The following is a 21,716-nucleotide window of genomic DNA, read 5'->3' on the forward strand; positions in this document are numbered from 1 at the left end:
GCCTTTTGCATGGACAATTTCAGCAGTAGCTAGAGATGCAAGCATCTGGTCTTTGCGATCAGCCTTACGCTGCGAGAGTGTGTTTTATAAGCAGTGGTGAGGATTCTCTCTCTTCTAGTTGGACATTGAAATTATTAGTTTTAGTACTCTGTTAATCTGCGTTTCCAAATTTTTGGAGGAAAAAAAAATTATTAGATAGCTGTGTTACCAATATACATAATAGGAAATGATATTAGGTACTACTGTCAGATTTTGGTGAGGGGAAGATGATGAGAGTGAGCACTTAAAAGTGCTTACTGGGCTTTTTTCTTTCTTTTCTAAAACACCAGATAAAATTCAGCTGGAGATAAAAACGAGATCCCCCCCACTGCCCTGCCACACACACACAGAAAAAAAAGAGAAAGTGTTATAAATTAATAACAGTTTTCACTATGACAATCACCATTTTATTTTAATAATAAGTAACTTAGCAAGATCTTTACTACCATGATGAACTATGTAGGACTAACCTATTGTTGTGTTTAGTATAGAGAATATTTTATTCTTTCTTCAAAATTATATCAAGTTTAGGCAAGAAATATGATGACAGAAATAAAAAAGAATATGGAGGATAAAATATATCCTGTTGATGTTACAAAGCGGTATTTCAAATACAAGGACAGCATAAATCCAGAGTGCAAAGTTCAAGTGTTTTTGGAACATTACAAGAATAACATTTAAGACCAACTCTTCACATGCACTTCAAAAACCTGAAGGTACCCAACAAATTTGAGAAACGTTCCCCATAAAACATTAGTGTTTGTAATCAAACCAGCAATACACAGTTCTACATCACTTACTCTTCTCGATTTATACTACTCGCTCTTCTGTTTTTATTGCACATATTTCAGTTCTTCCTTTTCTGTACACACTCAGTTTAAATAAAGCTGAGTTCTCTCCAGAGACTACACAAACCCAGCTTTGCATTGGATAGCCTGTTGATTTACTCCATCTGAGTTTAAAAAAAATGACCTCTGCAATTATTGTAGAAACGCGAGCAAAAGCCGGGTGAGGTAACTGGGAAAGGATTTCAGGCACGAAGCATTTTGCCTTATTTGGTAAATGTGGTTTGCAAGTCCCCAGCTGGTAACTTTGGTGAGATCATTGTGTGATGTGTTATGTACAACAAGGCCAAACTTTCATGTTTCTTTTTATCCATTGAGTACAGTATTTAGCAATATTTGTTCCAATGTTCGTTGACCTTTAGTACAACTTAAATCAGATCAAAGACAACAGAAGCAATTTTGTTTTTAAGACTTAAAAGGCAAGTTTTGTTTCCTCCGTACAATTCCATCTGTTTGTTTCATAAAATTATTTATTTTGGCCAGGAGGATTATTTTTTATTATTATTATCTACTTTCATTCATTCATTTGAAGCTGTGAATTCCTTTCTACTTGGGAAACAAATCCATGTTCACTGCTGGGATTAATTTTCCTGCATTGATGTGCACATCTATACCCACATGATGTAGGCGTGCAGGAGCTGGCACGCTCTCTCTGGGTTTTATTTGGATTGTCCAGAAGTTGAGGACCATAAAACAAACAAGACCCCCCACACCAGTTTTTAAAGCCTATCAGAAAGCTGTCAAAAGCAGATTTTTAGGTAGGTATCTAAGATCAGTTAGAAATGTCAGAATGCACATTTTATGAACTGGTTTCCTTGGTATCTAATCAAATTATAGCACTTGTTGTCCTTTAATTGAGAAAAATGAATGACCTTGCTCTAGTAGGTACGGTGGAAGGTGTTTCATTATAAGCAGCATCTGTTACTCAAGGTTTGGTACTTGTGTCCACTAGTTTTGGGATATCTTAATGTCAGTCTGAACCATAGAGGGGAGGGGGCCAGAGGAAGGAAGCAGAAATGGAGTCCAGGCCAGGATAATTGATGGCCAAATGTTTTGAGTTAAAATGCAACGCAGTTTCCCAAAAATGGTTACTACCAGAGTTACCTGATATCTTTTTTGATAAGATAACTTATTCTGTAGGCAAGGAAATGCAGCGGATCAAACCTATTTCTATTTCAGCAAGGCCTTTAGAGCACTCTACATAGAATCATAGAATCATTAAGGTTGGAAAAGACCCTTAAGATCATCGAGTCCAACTGTTATAATTTGGTTTAGATGGGGGTTAGTATAGGAAACCTGATCTGCCTAAGGAACTGGCTAATGGGGAAAGAGCAATGAGCTTTGTTTATGGGAGAGATTGTCTGGTTAGAGAGAAGTTACTAATTAGAAGATCCCAAGGGGCAATTTGAGATCAGTCTGTTGTTTTATTTTCAGTAATGACCAGGTAGAAAAAAATCCAGTCTTGCTGACACAGGTTGGGGTTGCTGTAGGTTGGGGGTATTGCCAAGATAGAGGAGGAGGACTGGAGGATTGGGAAGAAAGTGTAAGATGAAATGACTGAGCAGGAGGAACTGAGGCTACTCAATGGTCATGACACAGCTGCAAACCAAAAAAATCTGCTGTACCTATAAAAAGCTCAAGTGGCAATCTCTTTAAGTATTATAGGCTTTAGGGATCTATCTCTGGTAGATAGAGAAGTACAAATTTTCTTTAGGTTTGCTTTTACTTACATAAATGCTCGAGTTTTGGATTAAGTTTGCAAACTGTTTTTACAGTTGTAAATTGAATTTATTAATACATTTAATTCCAAGGTGTTAGTCCTAGATCATTTTTATCTGAGAAATAATTCCAAATATGTTGTCTAATCTGATATCTGAGTTCTTGCATCTGTCAATACTAGTTTAACTGAGAAATTAGGAGGCTAAGCTTAAAAAAATATTGGTTTTATAATGGTAAATTTTGTTCGTGACAGTTGTAAGAAAAGCTGAAAATTTGAAAACTTCTTCAGGTTAAATATTGTTAAAAATGTTTGTTATTTCATCTCGATTTTTTGCCGTTTCCCTCTGGATTTCAGTGTCTGTGTATAGAGTCTTCTGTGAATCGACCCAGATCTTAAAATTTGGAGTAGCTGGATTGTTGCTTTATCTACTGCAGCTGTCTACTTTTTCCTTTGTAATTTGCATTTAAGGAAAATGTATAGTATAAAAATTATTTTAAAAATAGATCAAATGTATTTTCACTTTAAAATATAGCTATTCAAATAAATTTATGGAAATAGGAAGCTGTGAAAGACCTGCATCAATCTGGTAATCTCTATGAAAATTATTTTTTAAAATCATAAAATAATTATAATGCTACGGTATGACTAGCCACCGCTTCTTTTATGCTTCTGTATGTGAAATATTTGGGAAGTTTCAAAAATAGTGGTGAAGAGCCCAGTGTGCACACACTTCATCTTTTCAGGCAGTCTTATTTTCTTCTGCGGAAAGCCAAACCGTTAAGCTGGGAGATATCACTGGCTGAGCACCTGGACCCAGAGGATTTTTGAAGTGACTAATCTACTTGGGACAGCTCTTGTCATTCTGCAAATGCAGCAAAATTATTTTCTCATTGCAGTTTACTTCAATAACTGTTTCGTTCAAAGTTGAGAAACTTTTACGAAGTTAACAGAAAAGAAAGAGAACAATCCTAAAAGCTTGTTTCACTTCTGGTGTATTCCTTTAAAAAACAAGAGCAAAAACTCAAATCCGATTACTAAAGATTATGGACACAGTGATTAAATCTGTCGGTTCAATCCATTAACTGCAGGTGTTTATTAGTAAACCAGCTAATATTATGTGCAAAGTCTGTTTTAATAAATTCTGTTAAATGCATTCTTTCCGTTAAACATTAGTATGATTAACTGGCTGACAGACTAAAACCAGTTTCTGAAGCTGTTTTTTTTCTATACTTTAATAAAATTCTAATTTGCATCCAAAAGAAAAAAGGTATAAATTAAGGGTAAATAAATTAGTCCTCTATAGTAAACAGGAAATGCAATTTACTGTGTTGTGCTATAACATTTAAGAATTAAGGCTTAGAATAAATGTGTTAATCGGTGGAATTGCTTAAGTGAGTATGCAGTGTATTTTTGTTGGCAAAAAAAAACATTTATTTTTAAAAAATCTACAGTTAGTAAAGCAAAAAAATAAAAACTTAGGTAGCAAATATCAGCCCTTCTACTGGGAAACAACAAAAGAACATAAAAATGCAAGAAAACATTCACATTTTCTAATTAATTTAAGGCTTTTTTTCTTGCTAATTTAAATCAGCCCACTGTAAGCTGTGTCACAGGAAGGATTCGGGGAGCTTGCATCCTGACCCCGCACAGCTGCTAGGATCCTGCTGGACTCCTGAGCCATGATTAAAACTATGAGCAAGGACATTCACCTCCAAACTTAATTTCCCGTTCACAGGGGAACTGAACTTCTTATTGAGTGCTTCAAGGCACAGAGGATTTGGCAAATATTCTCAATTTAAAAAAAAAAAAAAAAAAAAGAAACTTTTCTCAGTCTCAGTAGGATACAGTAGCTCTACTCATCTATTAGGTCCTCCTAGCCTTGCTCTTGGCCGCAGCGTGGAGAGGATTTCGTTCCACACCCGACAAACAGATCTCAAGGTTGTTGATGAGACTCTTCAAGAACCTCAAGGAGGATTTAAGAGAAATATAGGAAGTGGCCAATTGCCTGTGGCACAGAGCAGGACCGGACTTGGAGGAAGCAGAGTTTAGCAATCGAGACCTTGTGCAGGGAGCAGGTCTTCATTCAGCTACTCCCTCAGCTACCCAAAGGCACCTACTCCCCTGCCCCGCCATGCTCAAAATAAGACTCCACCCTGAATTTTGGCATCGTTTCTCAAACCAAATTCATCATGTTTTCAGAAAGGCAGCTGCATTCTCTTACCCTACAGGGATTACTTCAGAGTTGTGCTCATGGAAGTTACATAGTGCCACAGCTGTACCAAACACTTAAATCATGAGGCTTTTTAAATGCATATAAATTAATCTCTTCATCTTATTCTGTTACCTGTTGGGGTTTTCTTCAGCAAGCTTGGGGAAAATGAAGACCTCTTTCTCCATTACTTCCCTTTCTTCTGTGGTGTATTTAAGATAACAGCATAAAAATAGATCTATTATGTTTGGGCGTTACTCAGAGGATGTTCAGTCTATGGGTCCTTATTCCACAGCTATGGCAGAGTTGCATTTTCCATTCTAAATAGCAAATCATTTCATTGGGACTCTTGGCTGTATCGCCATAGGTTTCCCTTTGTCCAGTATCTTGTTATGTCTATGCAGCAGGTTCTGCAGGGGCCGGGGCATACACAAACTTGCACTCTCTTACCATTGTAGCAATTTTGCGTTTCACAAAGCGAGCATAAAATAGCTCTATTCCAAAGTGTAGTGGATGATATTAGCTGGAAAGCATTACTTCTGTACTGTAACAAAAGATGGGCAACATTACTTGAAACATTACTGTGTCTTTGTGTAGATAAAGGAGCACCAAGAACTCCATCTTTCCACCAGATGAACCAGCTTCATTATTTCAGGGTCTTTCAGGCTACGGTAGCTACCACAGAACCATTTGTTCTTGTGGAGCTTGCCAAGAAGGGGTGTCTTGATGGTTGTTTTGATGAGAAGATCATCATTCCCTAAGAAGTAAACTGAGAGCACTGGTTGAGCTTAACAATGCCACTGGGGAGGCGTGACTCTTCACCCCGAAGTGATAGTTTGTGTTCCGTTATCGGTGTTGTAAGAGGGACTCTGAAAATAGATGCTTTCAAAACAAAACAAAATCACTTCTGACATTAACCCCAGACTGTTTCCTTTTTTTTTTTCTATCTGTAAACAGCCCAGCTTCCAGTTGTGTATTAATCTAAAAACCTTCTCATAACACGGCTTGAGTTCTTCCTCAGATCAGCGTTGCAGTCCCATTGCGATGACGTGGAAGGTGGCGTGGGTCCGTGAGCTGTGCTGAATGTGCTGCTGGCACGCTGAAATCCGAGATGTTGGCTGGCTGGTTGGCATAGATGGGAGAGATTCCCAAAGAGTGTTTTTTAAAAAGAAATTACTACTTAAGAAAGAGATATTTTTATCTTCTGCTTTTAAAATAAAGCAGTGAGTATGTGACGTTATAAGCTAGTCTGCCAGAATTGCTATATTTGAATGACATTATATTCTTTGCAGTGCTTTTGCATTTTCTTTGCTCTAAGTGCACAGAGGAAAAGGTAGTTGCTAACTATGCAGATGAAATGGCCTCTTCACACACATTTTAGTTTACTGGCATACCAGGACATTACTGAAATACACTTCATTTGTGAGGGAATCTAGCATAGGAAAGGAGGCATGGAGAACCTGAAACGGCAGTGTGCCTCCATGGGGAAGAAAGAAAGCCAGTGCTGATGGGAGGAACAGGGGTGAGGAGAGCAGCAACATCGGGTGTGGGATGCCAGCAAGGCAACTGCTTGGGGAATGGGGTGATGGCCACTTAGGGAGACGGAGGCACGGACAAAGAGAAGCAGCAATGGCAGGAAAGGGGCAGTGGTGGAGACCAAGGGAAGTTGTTGGCTAGTGTAATACAGTTTTAAAAATGGGACGTTCTTTTTGTAGTTGAGAAGTTGTTCGCTGCTCTGACTGTTAAAATGAAAGCAAGCCTTACTGTCAAGTGCAAAGATCATGCTACAAAAGCTGTCGTACCTGTAACAGCCCTGCACTGTCCTTATACTCTGCATAGTTGGTTACCGTATCTTTAGCATTTCTGTGCACTTATGTTAGTAACTATAGAGCCAAGTCTATCTTCTCTGTCCTTAGTATGAGAACTAGAGAATCAAGAAAGACAAACCTTCCTTCATTCTTGGTGCAGCATTGGATAAGAGGTTGGTATGACTGCTGAACTTGAAAGGGCAACTTCTAGGTGTCCAAACATGGGTGAAGCTCAGAGATTTGTCCCTGCTTAGTCCAGGTGCTGATGTGGAAGATTAGGCAAAAATTGGAGCTACCTGTTCCCCGCGATTAAGGTCAGTTCACTTCAGTGTTATCTATTGTAAATGCACTCGAAGTCCTGCAGTTGGGTCCCAACAACCCCATGCAACGCTACAGGCTGGGGGAGGAGTGGCTGGAGAGCTGCCCGGCGGAAAAGGACCTGGGGGTGTTGGTTGACAGCCGCCTGAACATGAGCCAGCAGTGTGCCCAGGTGGCCAAGAAGGCCAATGGCATCCTGGCTTGTATCAGGAATAGTGTGGCCAGCAGGACCAGGGAGGTGATAGTGCCCCTGTACTCAGCACTGGTGAGGCCGCCCCTCGAGTCCTGTGTTCAGTTTTGGGCCCCTCACTCCAAGAAGGACATCGAGGTGCTGGAGCGTGTCCAAAGAAGGGCAACGAAGTTGGTGAAGGGTCTAGAGCACAAGTCTTATGAGGAGCGGCTGAGGGAACTGGGGTTGTTTAGGCTGGAGAAGAGGAGGCTGAGGGGAGACCTTATTGCTCTCTACAACTACCTGAAAGGAGGTTGTAGTGAGGTGGGGGTTGGTCTCTTCTCCCTAGTAACGAGTGATAGGACGAGAGGAAACGGCCTCAAGTTGCGCCAGGGGAAGTTTAGGTTGGCTATTAGGAAAAACAACTTCACCAAGAGGGTGGTCAAGCATTGGAACAGGCTGCCCAGGGAAGTGGTTGAGTCCCCATCCCTGGAGGTATTTAAAAGACGGGTAGATGTGGTGCTTGAGGACATGGTTTAGTGGTGGACTTGGCAGTGATAGGTTAATGGTTGGACCCGATGATCTTAAGGGTCTTTTCCAACCTTAATGATTCTATGATTCTATGAAATGCTTTCTTCTGTCTGCACAGTCCATGTGTGGCACTGTTTGCATTGAAGAGTCACCCACAACCCATCAGGCCTATGCAATGTTGTTATGTTTGTCTTTTCCTGTAAACCTTCTTTTCTTTCTGTTTGCCCCGCTTCGTCATCTGAACTGAACTGAATTTGGTGCATATGGAAATGAAGCAGAAACAGTAAAAGGCATTGGTTTTGGTTTTTTTTTTTGTTTTTTTTTTAAATGAACTTTAGGAAGCTCTGTAAGCTTGTACTGGAACTAGATAATGAAGAAAAAAAAAAAAATACTACTATTTTCTACCCATGTAGAGAAGGTCTCCTCTCCGGTCTGATTTTGTAAGTGTTAATGTTAACAGGTTTCCATGGATAGCGTTGCCAGCTCAGTGACTTCAGCATTTTGAATATTCTAAATCACACCATACGTTATTGTTGATTACCTGTTATTTTTGAAGAGTAGCATGTCCCAAATCTGAGTTGGCTTCTTTCCTTTTATCATGTAAGTGATGACTTAGGGTTGGGTTATATCTTTTGTTGTCATTTACTTTCTACTCAGCATTTATAGCTATACTGATTTCTAACAAATACCTGCATTGCTTATGACATGAGCAGTTTATTCCATACAACTTTTGAAGTATACAGAGTTAATTAAAACTTCTTTTTGAATTCTTAAACAGCATGGGTAGCTTTCTTTTTTAAATCATTTAAGGTTACAACCTTTTGTACAGGAACAGGAGAGAATAAAACATTTTCAACTTCAGAAAACTATCCTAAACCTGCTTCAGAGAAGAGTTTAAAAAGTCAGTTTCTGCTGTTCTAGGGAACTTCTTCATATTATTTAAGGAGTAACATGCTAATATCCTAAGTAAGATATTCCAGCAAAAATAGTTCATATTTAGTAGACGGTAAAAACAATAAAACTAGATTACGTGTGTAGACTTACCAGTCCTGCTGTTTGGGCAGGGATTTAACAGATTCCCAGACATCTAGCAGCTACTCCTGGAATCAGCAAATGCCAAATAAACTCGAGACAACTCTGCAGCTGAATAACAGGGAGTCTAATGTGTCCTTCTTTGCGACCTGCCAGTATTGGCAGGTTTGCATGTCTCTTCACAGCAGTGCTGGGAACTTTTAATATTTCTTTCCATTTCAAGAGAGAATTTTTTGGAGAGAAACAAATGACATCCTACAAACACATTTGTTCATTTAATAGTAACAGCTTCTTAATTTGAACAGAATTTTAGATCTCATAGAAATAGTGAAACTTTTCTGCTTTTTATTTAGTCTCCACTGGTAAGTACCTCCTGTCTGCACATATCTGATGGAATTAAATAGGGAAGTATTAGGAAATGGCTGTAGGATTCTCTTCTTCCAGGAAACACTTTTGAAAGTACCTGATGTTTGGATCTGTCAAGGCATTACAGAGGGAAAAGAAAATTTTCTCCAGAAGTTTATGAACCTGAAAGTAAATTTTCTCTTGCAGGGTTATTCAGTATTTTACACAGATGTGAACTCCATCCTAAACTTAAATTAGTTTTGGGTTGTTTAAAGTATGTTTTTAGTTTTATGCATAACTTACCTGATTTTAATTGAGGTTATTTTTTAAACTGTCAGTTTTTAATATCTGTCTTCATAGCTTAAATGCTCCTAAACACTCTTGTATTCCCAGTTTATTGCCTTGTTATACTTCATAGTTGCAATATATTCTTTTTATTGTAATTATTTGTGTCTTACACCATATTCTTTTCTGGATATTCATGGTTTGCATATGGTTGTTCTTTTTTAGAAAAGAATTGATTTAAAGATTTATAGTTGTTAGGAAATTTAATTTTATACATGATGTATTCAGCTTCAATTTGGAAGTGTTTTCACTAGCAGTTATGAGTAACATAAGTCATAATTTATTACTATATTAACCCTATTTTATATTGAGCAGCAATCGTTTCTTTATACAGTATGATATAACTTTGTTCCACTTCATATTATTTGCTAACAATAAATAAATGTTGCCCTTTAACCTCCTAGCTTTCTCACAGATTTGGAGAAACGCTGCAGCCTCACAATACATTAAATTCTGATTGGGATGAGGAAGAGGAGGAGGAGGGAAGGAGTTTTATGCCCCCTTTTGGAAAATCTCTTTTGGCCTTATCTTGAACTGCGAGCATTCACATAACAAATCAAAATCTCTACCAAAAAGAAATCCCCCCATCCAGACATCTATCAAAATGCAGTCTGTGGTCTCAGATGCCTATGATAACTTCAATTTTATTAAAACCAAACAAAAATCACCACCCCCCAACCACCTCCATGAGAATTCTAAGCAAAACCTCAGGCAAAATAAATGGAAGGTGAATTTATTTATACTTTTCTCCTCAGAAGAGAAAAGTTTTGAGACTCAGATCTCACATTTTCCAGGAAATCCATAGGATCTGAGCTCAAATTATCCTTTCCAAGACTAAGTTTAGTTTATTTTGTAGTCTACAGTTCTATTTTTCTTTGTCCTACTACTTCGTAAGACATGATCCTCCAAATTTACAACTCCAAACAAAATTCCAATAACTTTGCAGAAATACATTTTGAATTTTTGTTTGAAGGTAAAGACAAACCTGGCATTGAAAAATATATTTGAAGTCTAAAATTCCAGCAATGAACCATCTCCGGTATGTTTTTATATTGACATACTTGCAGTTGTTGTCAGAGAGAAAGAAAGAGGATGTGGCTGTATTGATCTCAGCTGAGTTCACCATTCCCTTCAGTTTCTTCCACTGGCAAATGTGTCTGACTTGATCTATAGTCGAGTCCTACTATTGCACTTCTGTGCCAGTTTCTACAGTTTCTGCATTTCAGCTTGAGTTGGTGAGAAAAATATGTACTAATTTTGGGTGGGGGGAAAAAAGAAGTCATCACAGCCATGTTTCACAATGTTCACTTGTTTCCTAATTAAGCGAGGGATTCTCATTGAAATTTTTTCTCCAAATAGTTTCTTTGCAATGTTTTCTGTTTTCATTTCCTTTCTTGATCCTTTTAAAAAATCACCTCTTACAAAACATGTTTATTTTATGGTTGCGCAAGGGTGTTGTTGTTGAAAATGAATGTGAACTAAAAGCACAGGTTTTTCTTGTTTTAAAGATGTTAAAGTTTAAATGTGATCTCTGGGACAAACAAGGAGTTAAAATATTTTATTTAGGGACAGATGTGAGATTTAGGTAAGATATGCTAATAGACAAGTATAGCAGCAGAAGTCATTGCAACTAGAAAAAAATGAAAGAAATGGGAAGGATGGCAAGGGCTCTTGAAAAATGAAGAGGAATAATTTATATAATAATTCTGAAGATACATGTAACAATTTTGATATAAAATACTGGGCACAAAGTAGTGGCAAACTTAGACCATTAAAAAGAAAAATCTGATTTCTTGGTGTTCCCACTAGAAAAGAGAAGTCAGCTTCAAAATATAATATAACTCTTTCTGCTTTACATTGAAAAATACAACTTGTGGTTAAAATTTGTAGGAGTCATACCAGTGATTTGTTGCATGTATATGATTAGTTACAGCATGGAATCAAAATCTTTCTGAACAGGAAAAAAATTATCTGGCTCAATTGAGTCACCTTTTTAATAATTGGTGTCTGATCTTTTCACAGCCATAGATTCCTGTGAAACAAGAGGGATAGGAGAACATCTTTTGAGTTAAACTTCTAACTGGCACATCTATAATTAGTGGTATCTTGAGCAAAATTTATTTCTGAAAAGATAATTTTCTGGTTTTGGAGATTGTCTAATCAGTTTTGACATAAAACTAAAGAGGAAAAGTAAGCAGAGAGAACAAAACCAGGAATCAAACCTGGGTCCGGTATTACATGACTTGACTCTGTCAAGAGGGTACTGGAAGTTAGTAAGGCTCCATTACATGCCAGAAGCTGAGCATTTGGTTAAGGACTTTCCTAATGGAGTTGTTAGAAATTTGAGCCATTTAAAACTGTAAGTATTTTTTAACTTATTTAAGGCTTAGTGACCTGACGCACCCGAGAACGGTTAAACAACTACAGAGAGACATTTACAGTGCTTAGAGTCTGCAGAGTCTTTATCTATACAAAAGGCATGGATGACAGACATCAGTGTCAAATAGGTCAAGGATGAGTATTTTGTAATTTGCCTTTTTCTATTGCACCCTCTTAATTATCGCACATGGTTTTTTTATATGTTCTAGCTGATATTTTGACAGAAATGATTGATAAGCTTCCAGGGCAAAGAGGAAGCATGAGGATTACTTGCAGGAAGGATGGGCAAGGAAGAAAGGTAGCTGGAGGCTGGAGGGAGTAAGAGACATAGTACAGAGGTCAGGAACAGCATCTTCCTAATGGCCATGTACCTTATGCTTTGTGTCATGGCTGGTGCTGTCTGTTCTGGTAACAGTACAGCACGAGCTTTCTTATCCACCCACATCTCTTTTCTCCTTGGGGTTTGATCCAGTGTGGAATCTAGAATCTAGCCTCTGTCTCCTAAGCTTTGAGGAGATAGTTTTGCATGGAAACTTTATAAACCTTGTGGAAAAGCAGAATTCTTGGTCTCATGGGCACAGATTGCCGGGACCAGGATTCAGATGATTAATTTGGGCAGCAGCTGTGTATAAGAGAGTGTTTTGAGGGTTGCAGAAGGAAAGACTAAAGCTGGAATGAGATAAGTCTGTGACTCCACTTAGGATGCGCCTGTGTGCTGTGAGTCACCAGCTGAGTGTGCGAGGTGAGCGTTATCTTGGCATAAACTGAAGTGTTTCTTCTCTTCCAGAAAATGAATCACCTACTTCTGAGCATATCTTCTTTTTGTTAATTTTTATGAAGTAAACAGTTTTCAGAGTCTTCAGTACATTCAAATACGTGGTTTTTACTGGCATAGCAAAGGACATTTCAATAGAAGAGAACTCACTCACCTGTTGGGGCCAGGTTTTTTTAGACTTTTCCCAGAAACACGTCTGAGTGATCAGTACAGTGCCAGAAACACTGTCCTGCTGGCTCTGCACCCTAATTCCCAGAAGTATCACCAAATAAAGACACTAATGCAGTCAAAACTGCGAAGTGATCTTTATTCTCAGTCTACTTCTGTTTATTCTCCTTACTTTGTCCACTTCCAGCTTTGGAGAGAGAAATTTTGTTGTATTAAAATCTGGGAAAAAAGGAAGAAGTTAATAGGATGTGCTGTCCTTGGAAACTGTGCTCGGACCAGAAGTTGTCTGGGTATTAAGGAAGCCCCAAATTGTTAGTTTTCTCTTTAATTTAACTGGTGTAAAAACTGCGAAGGTAATGATTGAGCAGATCACTGTTAAAGCAGAGAGGTAAGGTCTGGGAGGGGGCTGGCAGCACTAGCAGAAGACCAAGAGAGTCTTCAAATGCTGCATGTCCTCATGGATGTTGCCACGGAGATCTTAGTAAAGCTTCATGTGAGATACAAGACGCCTTGCAATGACAATTGGTTTATTTGAATTTTTTTTGTCTTGTTCCCGGGGGAGTTGTATCTGTTTAGATGTGATCATTTACTTTTTGTGTTTTCCTTTTTTAAATATAAAGATAATAGATAATGTGATATGTAATCCACAGGTTTTCTTGTAGATGTTAGCACAAAATATAAACAGCTGGATATGGTGCACTGGGAATGGCATTAAATGTGTGAATGGATCCCTCTTGGCATTGACATGCATTTGACATGCTGTATGATAGAACAGGAGCTATTTCAGATGGCCAAGTCCCGTTTTCACACCTTTCTCTCTGACTCTCACCAAGCAGCTTAGACTTGAGACTCTGTTCCAGCTCTTGTTAGTAAAGGTTGTGTTAATATGTTAATGTGAGCACAAGTGCCTGACCAGACTTAGGACCATCCATTACCTGTATATCAGCTTGATTCTGAGTTCACAAGGCAAGATTAATACCTAGTACTCATATCATAAATCTATTAGGGAAGGAATTGGTGCTGTCCCAGCTGGGCTGAGTGATTCCCAGATGACACAGGTAATCCTGCAGGAATTTTGCCCGTGGCTTCATGTCTCATTCCTTCGGTCCAGCCTCTGAGGCAGCAAAGGCAAGCACGACGTCAAGCCCAGGTATGCAGCAAATGTCATCTGCACTCAGGCCTCATTGTCAAAAGCCATGGCAAGTTACCTTTTGAAGTAGATGGCCTCCTGGACAGGGTATCCACCACTGAACTCCAGCAGCTTGTGACCAAAGGCTTCAATATTGTGATTAGGTAGACTCCTGTCCCAACTTTCAGTGACATGAGAAAAAAAGAAAAAAAAAAATGTAATTTTCTTTACATTTTTCATTGCAACAGTTGAGTTTGCCCTTGGCTTGGGGATTTCCTCAATGTGGTGACTTTTCCACCTGTGTCACTTGGATTTTAAAATAATCTGGTTAATTTTTTAGTCCAGCACCTTAACAACATTGTCTCAGAAGATAACACAGTATGCAACTAATTGCACCTTTTATTCAAAATCTGTGGTGTATGGTCAGTTGAACCTGATTGCTGTTTCTGACCGAAGGAGATGTTGAGATACGCAGGTTGAGATACTCAGGTACCTGGCACTTGAATATTCCCCAGGAAGATGGGGGCTGCGGAACCACCCTGTGATTTCAGTCCCACAGAAGTTGATTTCTTGGCTAATCAGTCATTTGGCGCGTCGTGCCTTCTGCCTTCTCTCTTTCTTTTAAGAATGTGTTTGGGAAAGATGTTGGAAGATAATTTGTATGCCTTCTTTTCCCTTGCTAAGCAAGATACAAGCTTTTCTTTCTTCTTTTTTCCTTTTTCTTTTTGCCTTTTTTCCTCATCTCTGCATAACTGCAATTAAATAAAGAATAGCATTGGGAATTTTTCTGTATTGTTAATTAATATTTTGTTGGGTCAAGTGACTTCTTTCCCCTATGATGTGTTTTGAAGATATTTCTATTGTGAGGTAATGAGAACATTAAATTGTGCATATTTTTCATACTGGATATATTTGAACTTTTTGCAGGATGGAAAGTAAACGATGTGTTTTATAATCTAGTATAATTACCGTTGTGAACTTTAGTCACTGGAGCTAATCAGTAAGTGGTTTGCTGTTACAGATAGTTGATAAATTTTCATTCATGGCATTAAATTCTTCCTTCTATTTCTTATTTCCCTGACTGACCTGACTTTCCCATGATATGACAAAGAAAAACAGGGTGGTGCTACAATGCAGGCTAGGTATTTGTTTTGTACATAACAATTCCTAGGGAGAAAGGGGTCAGGAAAAGAATCGCCACAGTTCTGAAGATGACCTCATGTTACTACGTTATGTCCAGTAATTAGTTTTTCCACCATTAATAGCTTTTGCACATGTGTAAGTAGGACCGGTCGTCTTGAGCTGTCTTTGTTTTCTCAAAATATTCAACTTGTTAGTCATTAGAAAGGATCATTAGGACTTACCTAAGATTGTAAAAGTCGCTAGCAGAGGGTTGCTCTTAATTAGAGGATATATAATTTTGTAATTAAAAATTATATATTTATCATTAGTAATACTCTAATGGGATATTTACTTTAATCCTTTCTCCTGTTTCCTGAAATTTGGCACTTCTTGAAAGTTGGAAAAGCTTTTGAGAAAGCTTTTTCTTAAATTTCAGAGTTAAATTTCAGAATATCTGATTTAAAAAATTTTGAAGTATAAATTGTAAATTAATTACAGAAAATAAGATGTTTCTTAATTTACTCGTAGCAGTAGCTTTCTTTTGTATTATCATGTATTAACGTCTTACAGTAGAAATGTGAGGATTGTCTGCACATGATGGGAAAAAGAGGAGTGGGAAAGGAAAAAGGCAGGATAACTCTTTTAAATGAGACAAGCTTAACTATTCAGACACATCAAAACATTATTGGAAACAGACTTTTGGACCAGTTTCCTTTTGCAACCACGTATGTGCTTTTCCATCATCCTCATATTTTAAGAGAGTGGGTGGAAAATAAGCATATATTAGTCTTAAATACAAAGAATAGGCCTATATAATCATCAAATTGTTATACTCCCCTACCTCTTGCACAATGTTTCTATTCAGCAAAGACAATGTGACAGATAGGTACATTTATAAAACTTGTGGAAGATTATTTTGCATTAAATGTCTGCTTAGCAAGATACCACCTACATAAAGCCTCATGTATATTTATTATGGGAAACTATACGAGTCTGTTGTACAGGTTTATTATTTATGGGAAAAATCCTGCTTAATATTGCATTTAATAATTGAATCAGTCCTCCTAGTATCTTCAGGCCCAATTCAGAATTAAACCCTAAAAACACTGGAATGAACAAAAATGGCTTTATAACCAGGCTTATTTTGGCGCCTATTCTTTCTTTTAATTTAAGTTAGCTGTGATATTCAGTCAAATACTTTACTTGACATTGTTTTGTTTTCCAGGATGGGAAGAAGAAGTTTGACAAGGAAAGTGAGAAATATTATTCCATCCTAGAGAAGCACTTAAATTTATCAGCAAAGAAGAAAGAATCTCATTTGCAAGATGTAAGCACTAAATACAACCTTACCCAGTCTCACATTTGCATAGAGATCATGATAACAAACTCATTCTTTTCAAAACATGCTGTATTTTGTTAATGTGAAATTGTGGTGATTTCTTGTAGTCACACTTGTTGTGAATATAAATTATTCAGTGGGATTAATATGACCCTAATAAGAGTTAAATATTTTACCAAGACAACGTTCTACACGTCCAACTTTGTGTACGTCAAGTACAGCTGATGTTTATTGGTTGAAACAACAGAATTATATTCCTACAGTAAAAATGTGACTTTTAGAAGCTATATGTGGAATATTTGAAAGTCAATTAATTGGGTTTTTTGCTATTTAATTTACTACTTGATGAAATTATGCTTCTGTTTCACATAAATTTTAATCTGGGAGACTGAAATGAGACCACTTTAATGATGCTTTTTTATGCTGCTTCTTTCCTCTTCTTCACCTTATTCTGAGATAGCAGCATCATCTCCTGAAATTGTATCTATCTGCAACTTCAGCTTTGAAGAGTCTGTATGGCCAATTCTTTCCTGTTAATAAAACCAAACCATGAAGACGTCTAGTTTAACAGGAGGATGCCAGGGCTTTTCAGTGTGCTGGTAAAAATAATTATGATTTGTCTTTGAGGCAAATTACAGTAAAACCAGCAATTTGATATCAATGACACATTGGGATTTTTGCCAAAAGTAGTTAAAAATTATTTTGATGGGATTACTCTTGTCACGGTGACTCTTAAATCATGGGGATTAGTTTGCTGATGGAGTTTTCACAGAAGATGTGACCATCACTCAGTCACAAATTGTAGGGGTTTTATTCATGTTTACCAATAATGCTATAATTTGAATTAAATGAAGCTTAACAATGCAAAATCTGTAATAATGTTTATACTCCTGAATTGCCATACCTGTCTATATAATAATCAGTCTTGATAATACATTAGTTATGTAGGATTGGTTAATTGTTCCACTTGTATGTCAAAGTTTTATATGTACAGCTTTCATTTTTCTTAAATATCCTGTGTATCAATGAAGAAGCAGTTCTTAGGAGAGACTAAGCACCAGCTGAGAAAAAAAAAAAAAAATTTCTTACCAAAATGTGGAAAAGTGAATCTAAGCAGCAATTTACTCCAGAATATAAATAAAATAAAATATTTTACTCTTGAGACGTGAGAATAATTATAGTCTAAAAACAGTAACTGAAGTGAAAAGTAACAACTGTGAATCTAATAAACTGTAGTAAAATAACAATGGATTTGGCTTAAGTACATAAACCAATGGAAAACCAGAGTAAATTTTTCCACTGTGTCCTTAAGTGACATCTCTGGATTGAAAATCTTGTAACTGAGGCTGAGTTTTTTGCTTTTCTGGATGCCCCACTTGTAAAGCAAATAGGGCATAACTTGTCATTTCTGTCTCCCCGGTTTTACGCAGCTGTAAGTGTGCTGAATCGGCAACATAGGCGCACTGTAAGTAGAAGGTACAATAGCAAATCAGTACCAGAAATATTAACCAGGGAGATTTTTGGTCTGTATCTGTATTGTAAATAAAAGGAGACCAAGCACCAATTCCTGGCCTGAAATCCAAGTGATAGCAGTTGACTCACATCCAGAGTGGTTCATGTGAGCCCCGTTTATAGCCCATATGCTCAGGAAGAGTTCACTGGAGCAGCCCACAGCAGAGCCAGGGCACGAGCAAAGAACAGACCAGTGCTGGCAGCTGGGGCTTTAGTGCTCAATGCAAGTGAAGGGAAGTCCTTGCCTCAAGCCAACATCATGCGTTCAGTGAGATGGGAACACCATTTTTTGACTGCTGCTGTCACACTGAAAAATACTTCTTGTTTTTTAACCCACCATTTCTTTCAATTGTTGAGGTTTCTTGGTACCTCACCACATTATGTGGGTTAAAGAGTACTGGGATGAGCAAGGAGTAGTTCTCATACTGTATTGGGCTATTTTACATATCTCACTTGAGTGCAATTGAGAGCACCTTAATTAGGCATCTGAAGTTTGATGGTCTGAACATATTCTATAGAGAGTGGTTTGCATATATTCATCTAATTGAAATGTGTTGGATATTTTAAGAGCCTGCAAGACTGCTTATGCAGCGTCCATAGATAATCAGACTTTTTTTCCTTTAGCATCAAAGAGAAGCTTCATAATACTGTCTTTTCACTGCCTACGGATGTCCACAGTGGAGCAGAAAACAGTCAGAATTGAGTGATGTGAAAAAGTTAATAAACTCTTGATTCTATTTCTCTGAAATCTGTTCCAGAATCAGGCATCAATATAGAGCAAAGGCTTCAGTCTCCAAGCTTATGTGAAGTTCTGGTATACATCTTAGTGATATCCTACATCAATGAAAATATTACTCACTCTAACTAGATATCATACAAGTAGATACTCAAAATCATACCCATCAAATCTTTTTATTTTTTACATGCAATTTGAAGTCTTAGGAACACATGTGAAAATCCTTTCAGCTTTTGAAACTTTAAAATCACTTTCAAAGTAGTTCTTAGATATCTGAATCATCTGTGTTCACACAAATTCATAAGCTTCTACAGAAGATACATTTTGGAAATTATGATTTAGTCCCTGTACACTAGTGGTGATTATGGCCTTAATTTAGGAACCCATCCGTACATGAGATGGCACTTGGTTGTCATAAGTATCATTACAACTACAGTCTGCTTAAATGCTGTTCAGAACAGAGATGGATTTAATTAGGTGTTTAAATACTTTTTCTGAGTCAAAGCCTGAAAGAGCTCATTTCTAAAACTAGATTCTGTTATTTGCTTACAATTAAATGCGAGAGCTGAGGTCTGTCTCAAGTGCTTTTTGACTGCACTTCTGTGAGCGAGAGCTTGCTGGATCATGTCCCAAAGTGGTGGCACCTGGGTCTGTTCAGCTATGTAGCGTTGCCTTTGTGATATATTTTTTGTGAAATAAAACTATTAACACAGAGTATCAAAGAAAACAGTAGCTGAATGCACTATATCAATAGCACATGGCAGAGTTAATTCTGTGGTAAAGCACTTGATTATTGGCATTTTGAGTGCTTGATTTCTGCTTCATAATATTAGGTTTTGTACTTAATTTCCTGATTAGTTTTTTATAGGCATGGGAAGGAAATGCTAGTACTGAATCATTTGAAACATATCATTGAAGCCCATGCTTTGAAGTAGTGCTAGAGAGCTGTGCTAGGGAAGTGGATCAATATTGTTAAGAGCCTGTACAGCCAAATCACGATAGTAGCATGTCCTTAACTAAAGAAGCGATGTTAATTATATATGGTGCTATTGATGACCAAGTCCTGCCTGAAGGAAAACACTGACCTTTTGCATTTGTACTGTTAAAAGTACTAAATCTCTTCTATGATGTGTGTGCTGTTTTAATGTTTGCTATCAAGCGAAGGCAACATCTAGCTTTTCCCATTTTCCCATATTTGTTATTTTTAATGCCAGAATTGAACTAGAGAGTATACAGAAGTATACTGCTATATTTTAACTGGCATACATCAAAAATAGCTGAACTGGTTTTACTCATATTGCCAATACTTGATAAAATTTCTTTTTGACCTAAGACCAAAACCTAACTAATGCAGCCTAGAAGGGATTTGCTTGAGAAGATTATTTGTTATGAAGAAGGATGAATTAAAATGGAATCTGCATCTCTTCTTCAGGCATTATCCACATACTACGCTGCTTGTCTGTTAGGTCCGTCTCCCATGGCTTGTTTAAATTGAGGATAAAAGCCTATTACTCTTTATCAGCTGATAACAGTTAATTCTTTAGTTGTTTAGGCAGAAGACTGTTTTGGTACTGGATCTTCATGTTGGGTGGTATTATTCAGGCACTTCTGACAAGTATTGCCTTGTAGTTCTTGCATTTGAAAATTAAAACATGAAAAATAATTGATTTATGAGGTTAAGGACTTAAATATGTTTATATTCCAAGAATTTGTGACTCATACTATGAAATACAGGTTGCAAGATGTCATTGTTAAAGAAAGTCTATTTAAGAAAGAAAATACCTTTTTGGGAAGGTATTTGAAGCTGAGAAATAGATATATTTCAGTGCATGTGATACTCAAACATTTCAACTGAAATATTAATCTTTTTGTCTCTCCTGAATTCCTATGCTACTCTATTCTGTTTCTTTTTCTAAACTTGCCATACATCAGGGACACAGTTCCTGCTGCCACCTTTCTTTGGTTCCCTCCAGTCTCTCCTAAAAACTAGAATATTAAAGTACAAAAGGGAAGAGGAAATCAAAAAGGTGTAGGGAAAAGTCATGAGGCTAAAATGTGTAATGTTAGCATCTTAAACTTGCATTTAGCTATTTTAAGTAGGTATTCTAATTTTCGGGAAGAAAACTGAAGCCCATGAAGCTTGTAAAGTAATCTTATGGAAGATCTGTTTGTTAGTGACAAAATTTGTTTTTAAAGCAATCATGAGAGTAAATTAATGTTGTTTATATTTAATTTTATCTTTTAGGCAGATACACAGATTGACAGAGAACATCAAAACTTTTATGAAGCATCATTAGAATATGTTTTTAAAATTCAAGAAGTACAAGAGAAAAAGAAATTTGAATTTGTTGAACCTGTAAGTTTTAAGTTTTATTTTCTTTAGAATACATGCATTTAAAGCTGAAAATTGAATTTAAAATATCTGGCTTTTGCTCCCTCCTTAAATGGTGATCACGGGTTGTTTGTATATAGACAGACATGAAGATCTTGGCTTGGGCACTTTCCATGTTTGTTAAAGGTTTATGTAAGAGTATCATATCTACTGTGAAGTGAAATGTCTGATGACTTGGAGCATGCATAACATTTTAATGGGACAACATGTAATGTTGTGTCTGTGCAACACAATGGATGTTTCCTAATACCATGGTTTCACGGCTGAAATTTTGAGCCAGTTTTTTGATTTGAACATTCCATGTAGGCAGTGTACACATACGTTTTTCAGAGTTATACATGAAATAAAGTGAAAAATCAGTTTTTCTTTAGCTTTAGTTTACTTTGCACATAAAAGAAAGCATATGTTGACATGCCATAAAAGAGGAAGATAAAGTGGTGTTTCAAAGTCCGTATTTAGATCTCGGATTTTCTCCTGGATTGTGTTTCCACCCCCCACCCCTAACTATCTTCTGGGTCAGTCGGTGCCAAAAGATGCTTCAATATGATGTGCTGGCATATTACTGTGGCATATTAGTATCATTACTACTGTTCATGTCATGCAAGGACTAGCTTGCCAATTGCCTTAGTTAGTTAGTACCTGTAGCCCTTGACAGAGAACTTCCAGTGTCATCTGTCCCTTCCCATTAAGCATACTGAACATAGCAGAGCATCAGTTGTGAAGGAGGAACATGACAAGTATAACGTTTTCTCTCTCTCCACACCATCTTCCAGCTTCCTTGTAACTAACCGAAGCAGCACTCT

At 37.3% G+C, this 21,716-nt stretch overlaps 1 protein-coding gene across 1 annotated transcript in view; it reads left to right on the top strand.

The window, feature by feature from the left end:
- The window catches only part of ARHGAP42 (Rho GTPase activating protein 42), a gene marked incomplete at both ends in the record, with an annotated part of 165,834 nt that overhangs the window by 91,781 nt on the left and 52,337 nt on the right, over window positions 1-21,716 (top strand). Inside the window, 2 exons of the mRNA XM_082304913.1 lie at window positions 16,160-16,261; window positions 20,767-20,877. Coding sequence (XP_082161039.1) covers window positions 16,160-16,261; window positions 20,767-20,877 — 213 coding nt within the window. The remainder of the gene's footprint in view (window positions 1-16,159; window positions 16,262-20,766; window positions 20,878-21,716) is intronic.

Source organism: Platalea leucorodia (assembly GCF_965183815.1).
Source record: "Platalea leucorodia genome assembly, chromosome: 2".
Lineage (NCBI taxonomy): Eukaryota > Metazoa > Chordata > Aves > Pelecaniformes > Threskiornithidae > Platalea > Platalea leucorodia.